Below are 10,000 nucleotides of genomic sequence, written 5' to 3'. Positions count from 1 at the left end.
AGGCACATGTTGAACGTAATTGCATATTTATTTATCAATATCTTAATAAAATGACTTGACCTTTGAACTGGTACAGTTTCACACTATAGCACTGATCAGTCAGTCACTATTGTTTTATTTCCCAGAGAGCTGCTCCCCCGGGCTGCCTGCTGTAGCGCCCTTTCTTTTCCCTTCTTATCCTCTCCTTCTAGGCATTATTATAAAAAGAGACCAACAATATGAATAAGGCTGTTTGGTTATATTTCAACAAGGCACAGGGCTACTTTTCCTGCAGGCAATTGGGAATTGCCTGTTTGTCATTAAGCAAATAAATTACTGCACGTGTTAATTATGTAGCCTAATGTAAACCTACACAACAAGCTACTAAATATTCATCTTAAGTAAGTATACTGATAGATTCACATGCTGTAGGATACCAATGACAAACTCTACCGGTGGTCATCATCACGTCATATCTATTATTGATTTTGAGTAGCGTCTAGCTTGTTAAGCAGGTGAGCAGTCGCTAATTTATGCCCAGCTGTGAGGCGTCGAGACAGGCTACTTCACAACAGAGACACATAAATGCAAGTTACAGCTTGGCAACTGAGGCTTAGGGGGCAAACAACACACTCGACTTGATTCATTATGTGTTACCTGCTGGTGGGCAGGGGAGGAGGTGTGTTTGGGCTGCAGCTGTGCACTGTCTGCTGCCACTTGCTTGGTCCAGAGGGCAAGGGCAGGTGCTTTAGCACCACCTAGTGTCTACCTGTGCACGCCACTGTACGTTGGACTCTGATTTGCAGTTAAATCTGAGGTTTTCTAAAGGGACTCTGGTGCTGGGAAACACTACCACTCCTGTCCACAGGGGGCGCCAAAGATCCACATTTAATGAAGGTTCCTCATGGAAGCTTTCAGTGATTTTTCTCTGAGTCAGAGAAGTTAAACAGCCGTGATCCCGGGACTGAATGGCAGCGCATCAGCTGGTTTTTCCCATTTCCACGGTAACATGGGGGGTGTGTGTGTGTGTGTGTGTGTGTGTGTGTGTGTGTGTGTGTGTGTGTGTGTGTGTGTGTGTGTGTGTGTGTGTGTGTGTGTGTGTGTGTGTGTGTGTGTGTGTGTGTGTGTGTGTGTGTGTGCTCCTCAGAGAGAACAACCTGGAGGAGTGTGGCGTGGAGCTGTATTTTGCACAGGACATGGAGATCCTCGGGAAGGTGTCCACCCACCAGCTGAAGGAGGACGGTGAGAACGAGCTGGTCACCGAGGAGAACAAGGAGGAGTACATCGGGTGAGTTGGTCGCCGTGGGAATCAGGTGGATGATGTCATCGCTGGAGATGCAACCATATATATATATATTCATAAAACCTCTTCACCCTCCAGCCTGCTGACGGACTGGAGGTTCACCCGCGGCGTGGAGGAGCAGACCAAGGCCTTCCTGGACGGCTTCAACGAGGTGGTTCCTCTGGAGTGGCTCCGCTACTTCGACGAGAAGGAGCTGGAGGTGAGGAGGAGGAGGAGGAGCAGTGGTTTAAATGTTTCTGGATGCAGGGTTGGTACGGGTGTTGGAAATCCTTGAAAACACTTTAGTGTGGTGTTTTCCAGGTTTGGAAAGTGCTTGGATGTAGAATAAAGGTCTATAAATGTGTGTTGTATGTGATGACATCTATGATAGAACAGAGAAAAGAAGATCTCCATATTTGAGGGACTGAAAACAGCATTTTGTGACATTTCTTTATGAAAAATGCCTTTTGATGATGAACAGATGATGAAAATAGTTGGTGATTATATTTCTGTGGATCTGTTAGTGGAATTAGTTTTCCTTTCATTTGTGGTCCTTCTGTAAAAAGCTGTCTCCAAACATCATGTTGGTTGTTTAGAGGACAATAACATCTCATTTAATGTGATGAACAAGTGACATCATAAGTAGACTGAATACTGACCATTGGATTGATACAAAGATGGAGTTTACCACAGCTGGAAGGGGCTGGAAAAGCATGGAAATGCACCTGGAAATGCTTGGAAAGTGCTTGAATTTGACTTTGGAGAAGGTGTAGGAACCCTGTATGAGTCCTGAGGTTTAAAGGCTCTCCGGTGCTGGAGCGTGTGATTGGTCGGCCTCGTGCTGGTGTCTAAAGCGTCCCGTGTGTTGCAGCTGATGCTGTGTGGGATGCAGGAGATCGACTTGGCCGACTGGCAGAAGAACACCATCTACAGACACTACACCAAGAACAGCAAGCAGATCCACTGGTTCTGGCAGGTAGGAGCTGGCCGCCATGCAAACACTCACACAGGTGAGCTGGTCGTCCGTGTGCTCATCATGACTCGTGTCCTGCAGGTGGTGAAGGAGATGGACAACGAGAAGAGGATCCGCCTGCTTCAGTTCGTCACGGGAACCTGCCGGCTGCCTGTCGGAGGCTTCGCCGAGCTCATAGGTCAGTCGCTCTCTGAAGGTCTTAATCTTAAATGATATAAAAGCATTATGATGATGAAACAACAGATCTATCTGATATCTGATGAAGTGACGTGTTGATTCTTGTCTGCAGGAAGTAACGGTCCCCAGAAGTTCTGCATAGACAAGGTGGGGAAGGAGACTTGGCTTCCAAGAAGTCACACATGGTGAGACTGAAGAATAAACACACTGTTGTCATGGTTACGCTCCTCTGGAACCAGTGTGAATCAACCAGCAAGGAAGGAAGTGACCAGAAAGCCGGGGATGCTTTAGGGGGCGGGGCTTAGCTGACAAGTCACTAACGGTGAGCTGCCTGTCTGTCTGTCTGCCTGTCTGTCTGTCCTCACAGCTTCAACCGTCTGGATCTGCCGCCCTACAGAAGTCTGGAGCAGCTCCGAGAGAAGCTGCTGTTCGCCATCGAGGAGACGGAGGGCTTCGGCCAGGAGTGACAGGAAACAGGAAACAGGAAACAGCTGACGGAGAACAGTCCATTCAACAGGATAGCTTCTGTTTGTTATGATTATTATAATTTTACATTTGTTAATCACAGAGCTGAGAAATCACCTGAATCATGGGATGAAGATGGAGACTGTGTGTGTGTGTGTGTGTGTGTGTGTGTGTGTGTGTGTGTGTGTGTGTGTGTGTGTGTGTGTGTGTGTGTGTGTGTGTGTGTGTGTGTGTGTGTGTGTGTGTGTGTGAGAGAGACAGACAGACAGACAGACAGACAGACAGACACAGGACGGACATCCAGAGGATTATATCTAACTCACCTCAACACACACACACACACACACACACACACACACACACACACATACATACACACACACACACACACACACACACACACACACACACACGCACACTCCTCACGGCTTCAAACGCACCAGAACCGACAGCAGCGACCCACAATGCAGTATAACATATCTAGCAGAGAGATGTACGTGTTTAAACTTTTACCGTAGAGAGAGAGAGAGAGAGAGAGAGAGAGAGAGAGAGAGATTGTGTGTGAGTGCATGAGAGACACAGATGAGATGGATTTAATTTTTTATTTTTCAGTTATTGTGAAATTCTGCTTTTTTTCTTCTGTACATAACTAAAATAAATGAGATTTCAATCTTGAGCTGTGATGATGTTTTTGTTCTGTTCGAAGAGATAAATAAATATATAAATCCACAACATGAGAAGGAGAAAGGCTCCACTGGGAATATTATGTCGAGGGCTTTTATTGTGAAGGGTAGAACTTCAAAATAAATAACTGCTCCGTTTTCGAGTTTTTTTTAAAAATAATAATAATATTAATTTCACATATACAGCAGATCAGACATGAACTGAACATAAAATTGACTTTTGACAATCCATTGATAAAATAAATGCTCCTTTTTCAGGTTGAACGGGTTCTGACTACAGAGCTGCGTCATGTTTCAACCGCACAATCTGATTGGCTGATGCCTTTAATCGGTGTGAAAGCCACAAAAAAAAACCTTGGTCCGAAAAATTTGAATTCATTAAAAACTCTGTCATCGCTCTGGTTCCCTCGACAACGATCTAAAGAGAATGTACGTCTGAATTTTGGATTCAAACTGTCAAACTAACATTTATGATACTTAACACACATTTAAAAAGCTGTCTAGTTCACTGTAGTGGTGGAGAAATTACAAATACAAACGATACAAACATATATTAATTGTTTTTATCTTTTGTGTTTGCAGGGAGACTTGAGTAGGCTTGTTCGGGATGGTCTTGGCTTGACTTGACTTGACTTATCACACCGACGAGAGCTGCAGGTGTCTGAGGGCTGAGGGGGCGGGCTCTAAAAGAGACGGCAGCCAAACGCCGTCAAGTCAGACAACAAAGTCAACGTGACTATAGTGCTCAAGCGATAGAACACAGCAGCAAACCAAAGAGGATATGTTATATATAAAGTGTGTATATACATACATACATACACACACACACACACGCAAGGCAACATGTGGAAGGCATTATTTTTTCCAGTATATTTGTATTATCATTCTATGTTTGTATTAACCAGACCTCACATATAATAGGCCGACTCACAACACAATGCACGGAACTTTAGATCAAGCCATGAGATCAATGCGACCAAAATAAAAAGTATCATTTCACCACAAGGTGGCCGCCGAGTGCGGACCTGAACACACGTCATTGGACTTTTAACCAATGAGAACCATTCCGCTGTAGCGGAGGTGTGGACCGCGCTGCCAAGCGCTGCAAGAAGCGGCTCTTAAAGACTTGTTCCCGCGATGTGCATCGCTTTCAACCCACAATCCATCACGTGAGGTAGCGCGCTGCAGGCGGCTACATCAAGTCGAATCCCCTACTGACTCAACAACAGAGAAAATGTTTATTTAAATCCTACAAACTTTCCTCATTTTAGATGCGTCTAAAACAAAAAAGCAAACATTGAGGGATTTATTGATCGATGACGGGTCACTAATGATTGTATCACAAAATGAATTAATTAATAAAAATAAAGACTTTTATTGTGAAAGGAAAGCGCTCCTTGGCCCGGCCCGGAAGTGACGTCGCTCACTCTCGAGGTTCCTCCAAGCAGCCCGAGTGGCGTTCAAACAGTTCATGTGTAGTTAGTGTGACGCAGCGGCCGTCGTAAAAGTAACGTCGCACTTTAATGGTCCGCGTGCCTGCTGCCACGCGCGCGCGTGCAGGTCCTCTGCCATGTTGGTGGACGCGGATGAGGTCGCGAGGCTGTGCTACGAGCGTTTCGAGCGGCTTCCTCGCAGAGGGAAGCCCGAGCCGGGCAGAGAGTGGACCCTGCTGGCCGCCGTGGTGAAGATCATCCGGGGCGCTGCTGACGCTGACGCAGGTTGGAACGAGCGTGATGACGTCACGGCACATTTTGTTTTTTTGAAATTGATATTTTTAAAAACGATGATTATTGTCACTGTTAGTGAATGAATAAAAATAAAATAAAGTTCTAATCCAAATGTTTCTCCTGACCCAGTAAAGATGGAGGTGGTCTCTCTGGGAACTGGGACCAAATGTATTGGACAAGCAGCCATGAGTCCCCAAGGTGTGTTGGACCTGTTTATGATGTCATCATCCTCCTTTTGTAGTTTTATGTCTGTTGTCTTTTTGTAGTTTTTCATGTGTCTTTTTGTAGTTTTATATGTCTTTGAGTCTCTTCCTGGTTGGTGCGTATCTTATTTTGAAGGTGAAGACTCAGTTTTGTGTTTTTCTCTCAGAAACCAACGCGTTGTTTCTTCTCGTCTTTCAGGTGAAATCCTTAACGACAGCCACGCAGAGGTCATCGCTCGGAGGGGATGTGTGAGGTGTGTGTGTGTGTGTGTGAGGTGTGTAACCCTCTGGTGTGTGTGAAGTGTGTAATTGACCTGCTGTGTGTGTGTGTGTGTGCAGGTATCTGATCCAGGAGCTGCTGAGGGCCGTTAGCGGCGCTGACAGCGGCGTGTTCTGCCGGGCGGAGCGGCGGGGGAAGTGGCGGCTGCGTCCGGGAGTCTCCTTCCTGTTCTTCACCAGTCACACGCCCTGTGAGTGCTGACGTCTGATTGGCCGACAGCCGGAAGGTTCCTTTCACAAATCCGTCTGAAACGTGTTGTGTGTCTCCAGGTGGCGACGCCGCCATCATCCCCGTGATGGATGGCCAGTCTCAGCCCTGCCCCCCTGTTATGCCGGTACGGGGCCCCGTGGGACCCGGCGGGGGACTAGACCTGAAAAGGTCAGCTGAGGGGTCAAGTGAAGGGAGACGCCTGAAAGTGCCCCGTTTGGAGGAGACGGATCCAGAAGATGGAGAACAAGCCAAAACATTCTCACAGGATCCAGATCAGCTGGAGACAGAAACCAGACTGGATCCACAGGTCCCAGACCTTCACAGAACGGGGGCCAAGTGTGTCTCTGGGGGCCCAGCCGACCCCCTGCACCCCGGGGTGGGGTACCACAGCACCGGGGTGCTCCGGGTGAAGCCCGGCCGAGGAGAGCCCACGCTGTCCCTCTCCTGCAGCGACAAGCTGGCCCGCTGGGGGGTCCTGGGCTTCCAGGGCGCCCTGCTGTCCCACTACCTGCAGGAGGCGCTCTACTTCAGCACCGTGGTGGTGGGGAAGTGTCCCTACAGCCAGGAAGTGATGCAGAGAGCTCTGGTTTCAAGGTCAGGGGTCAATCGTTAGTTATGATAACAGTGAATGTTACAAAGAGACTCCAAGACATGAAAAACTACAAAACGAAAACAGACATGAAAAACTACAAAAAGACTACAGACATAAAAAACTACAAAACGAAAACAGACATGAAAAACTACAAAACAAAAACAGACATGAAAAACTACAAAACGACTACAGACATGAAAAACTACAAAAAGACTACAGACATAAAAAACTACAAAACGAAAACAAACATGAAAAACTACAAAAAGACTACAGACATAAAAAACTACAAAAAGACTACAGACATGAAAAACTACAAAAAGACTACAGACATGAAAAACTACAAAACGAAAACAAACATGAAAAACTACAAAAAGACTACACACATAAACAAAAACTACAAAAAGACTACACACAAACAAAAACTACAAAAAGACTACACACATAAAAAATTACAAAAAGACTACAGACATAAACAAAAATTACAAAAAGACTACAGACATAAAAAATTACAAAAAGACTACAGACATAAACAAAAATTACAAAAAGACTACACACATAAAAAATTACAAAAAGACTACATACATAAAAAAAAACTACAAAAAGACTACAGACATAAACAAAAACTACAAAAAGACTACACACATAAAAAATTACAAAAAGACTACAGACATAAACAAAAATTACAAAAAGACTACACACATAAAAAATTACAAAAAGACTACATACATAAAAAAAAACTACAAAAAGACTACAGACATAAACAAAAACTACAAAAAGACTACACACAAAAAATTACAAAAAGACTACAGACATAAACAAAAACTACAAAAAGACTACACACATAAAAAATTACAAAAAGACTACAGACATAAACAAAAATTACAAAAAGACTACACACATAAAAAATTACAAAAAGACTACATACATAAAAAAAAACTACAAAAAGACTACAGACATAAACAAAAACTACAAAAAGACTACATACATAAAAAAATACTACAAAAAGACTTTATCGATACGAAAATGACGTGATGATGCCAAATATTCACACTGATTCTAGCCTGAAACGGTGTGTCGGAGGGGTCTGACTGGAACCTGGTCTTGCTGTACCCCCTAGGTGCTCCCATGTATCGGAACTGCCTGCTGGTTTCTCAGTGGTTCCTACGGTGCTGCTCCAGTCCAGCCTGGAGTTCCCCTTCAGCCAGAGCCAGACCCAGCTCCGACACCGGGCTGGACAGGGACGTGTCTCCCCCTGTGGGGCAGGTAGGACCTGAAGGACCTGAAGGACCAGCAGGAGCACTAGACCGTTTTTTACAACAGCTTCCCTGTGTTTCAGCCATCAGCTGGTGTAATGTGGCGGAGCAGCCACTAGATGTCACTGCCAACGGCTACAAACACGGAGTCACCAAGAAGTCCTTCGGCACTGTGAACGTCAGGTATTAAAACCCGAACCCTTCAGGATCCACATGGACCCGGTTTGGTCTTTGTTAGGGGGTCAGACATTAGGTCTGCAGTAGACACCACATAGAAATTATTTTTTTTAAAGGACATTGTGGTTGTCAAGGTTCATGAGGCTGTGATTCTCCTAGAGGCCACAAGAGGGCACTATGTGCTCATTTTAGACATCATCACACATGAATGAAACCGGACTCGTTGGATCCACAAGAGTCCCTCAGCCTTCCAGTCAGACCTACTTTATGGGATTTAGGACCAGAATGCAGATAACTCACATCTCGGGGGGTCAGAGGTCAACGGACCCCTTTGAAGACCACCATGTCTACATTTGGAGCGTTATTCAGCCGACTTCCTGACCTGCTAACTAGACGTGTATATATATATATATATGTCTATATATATATATATATATATATATATATATATATATACATATACATATATATGGGTGACGTTTGTGTGTGTGTTTGTGTACTTCAGGTCTCTCCTGTGTAAACGGGAGCTTTTCCACTCCTTCCTGTCCGTGGTGGCGAACACCGACCACGAAGATCTCCCCGACTCTCTCAGGTACCGAACACGAGGCCCTTCATGTTTATATTGCTTTATTATGGTCTATTATGGTTTATTAAGTTTATTATGGTCTATTATGGTTTATTATGGTTTCCTCACCGGAGCTTAAACGGGAAACGCTGCCCTCTAGTGGTCACGGGTCACAACACACTTAACCTCCCGCTGTCCTGAATGTTATTCATGTTTCTGACACCTGAGAATTATCAGGAAAAAATATCTATTTGATCTTGTGGAGATGCAACAAAACCCCTTCATGGTCCAGAACCAGAACCAGAACCACCTCCACTTGTTTCAGCTTCTTCACTTCGGCTCATGTTGTCCTGGAGATTTCTGTCTAAATGGTGTCACATGGCTGTGTGTGTGTGTGTGTGTGTGTGTGTGTGTGTGTGTGTGTGTGTGTGTGTGTGTGTGTGTGTGTGTGTGTGTGTGTGTGTGTGTGTGTGTGTGTGTGTGTGTGTGTGTGTGTGTGTGTTGTACTGGAGGCTGAGAGTCCCCTCCACAGAGAGAACAGTGGTCTCTCTGTGTTTTACCATTTAGCAGATAACCTGATCCCAGTGCAGCCTCTACACACACACACACACACACACACACACACACACACACACACACACACACACACACACACACACACACACACACACACACACAAACACACACACACACAATGGCAATGTTTTCTACAACAACAATGTGTGCTGAATTCAGGGAGTGTGACATTAATCATCCTCACGAGCCCCAGACCGTCCTGTTTCTCTGGACCAGGTCCAGGTCCTGACCTGGACCTGGTCCAGCTTGTGTGTTGGCAACATAAAACCATGTGTTTTGGTCTCTTTGTAGTCTTGCTTGGTATGTGTAATAGTAATCCATCCGGTCAGGTGATGCTGCTCCTCTGTTCTCTGATCAGGACTCCAGACCTGGAGACCTACTGGGACTACAAGCAGGCGTCCCGGGTCTACCAGCAGGCCTGGCAGCAGCTCCACAGCCGGGCCTTCCCCCTGTGGCCCCGCGGCCGCCGAGACCTCCTGTTCTTCCACTGACGCCTGCTGGGTCAGCTGCTCGGCCAGGTTTGAGTTCTGCATAAATATTGTTGGGGGGTCACCGCGGTCAGCAGCAGGAGGTCCGGGTCCGTCCTCATCGAGGTCGAGGACCGCGGATCAGTGTCCTCGGATGACGCTTTTCCTTGTTCACAATGTGTAATATGCTGCGGCTCCAATATTAGTGATTTGTTACATGTTGAAGTCCCCGATCCACCAGGAACCCAGACCCCGTCCCATCTGGGTTCATGACACCATCATGACATCATCCTGAGCTGGATCCAGCAAGACCCATGTGGGCTGGTTCACCACAGCTGGAGGAACCAGAATAAAGTATTGATCTGTGATTTAATATCAATAACCAGATGTA

The 10,000-nt window shown here is 45.7% G+C and overlaps 2 protein-coding genes and 1 long non-coding RNA gene across 5 annotated transcripts in view; 2 read left to right on the top strand and 1 right to left on the bottom strand.

Annotated features, from left to right (window-relative positions):
- Positions 1 to 3,148, top strand: part of wwp2 (WW domain containing E3 ubiquitin protein ligase 2) — a 41,358-nt gene extending 38,210 nt beyond the window's left edge. For both annotated transcript variants that reach the window (XM_084017080.1, XM_084017079.1), the window contains 6 exons: positions 1,127 to 1,267; positions 1,361 to 1,481; positions 2,133 to 2,237; positions 2,316 to 2,412; positions 2,524 to 2,596; positions 2,779 to 3,148. In XM_084017080.1, the coding sequence (XP_083873206.1) occupies positions 1,127 to 1,267; positions 1,361 to 1,481; positions 2,133 to 2,237; positions 2,316 to 2,412; positions 2,524 to 2,596; positions 2,779 to 2,878 (637 nt within the window). In that variant the 3' untranslated portion in view covers positions 2,879 to 3,148. The remainder of the gene's footprint in view (positions 1 to 1,126; positions 1,268 to 1,360; positions 1,482 to 2,132; positions 2,238 to 2,315; positions 2,413 to 2,523; positions 2,597 to 2,778) is intronic.
- LOC311018266 lies at positions 3,020 to 3,546 on the bottom strand. Its single transcript, XR_014597703.1, has 2 exons — positions 3,254 to 3,546; positions 3,020 to 3,199 (listed from the first exon to the last, which is right to left on the bottom strand). It is a non-coding gene; the product is annotated as an uncharacterized lncRNA (long non-coding RNA).
- Positions 3,547 to 4,984: 1,438 nt separating this feature from the next.
- The window catches only part of adat1 (adenosine deaminase tRNA specific 1), a 7,384-nt gene continuing 2,368 nt past the window's right edge, over positions 4,985 to 10,000 (top strand). The window contains exons 1-9 of one of the 2 annotated variants that reach the window (XM_084017223.1): positions 4,985 to 5,277; positions 5,416 to 5,484; positions 5,689 to 5,743; positions 5,829 to 5,959; positions 6,039 to 6,573; positions 7,689 to 7,834; positions 7,908 to 8,007; positions 8,507 to 8,593; positions 9,501 to 9,660. In XM_084017223.1, the coding sequence (XP_083873349.1) occupies positions 5,130 to 5,277; positions 5,416 to 5,484; positions 5,689 to 5,743; positions 5,829 to 5,959; positions 6,039 to 6,573; positions 7,689 to 7,834; positions 7,908 to 8,007; positions 8,507 to 8,593; positions 9,501 to 9,633 (1,404 nt within the window). In that variant the 5' untranslated portion in view covers positions 4,985 to 5,129 and the 3' untranslated portion in view covers positions 9,634 to 9,660. The remainder of the gene's footprint in view (positions 5,278 to 5,415; positions 5,485 to 5,688; positions 5,744 to 5,828; positions 5,960 to 6,038; positions 6,574 to 7,688; positions 7,835 to 7,907; positions 8,008 to 8,506; positions 8,594 to 9,500; positions 9,661 to 10,000) is intronic. The other variant, XM_084017224.1, reaches the window with a different exon arrangement.

This window comes from Eutrigla gurnardus (assembly GCF_963514095.1).
Source record: "Eutrigla gurnardus genome assembly, chromosome: 9".
Lineage (NCBI taxonomy): Eukaryota > Metazoa > Chordata > Actinopteri > Perciformes > Triglidae > Eutrigla > Eutrigla gurnardus.
This window is presented reverse-complemented; position numbering and strand designations above follow the sequence as displayed.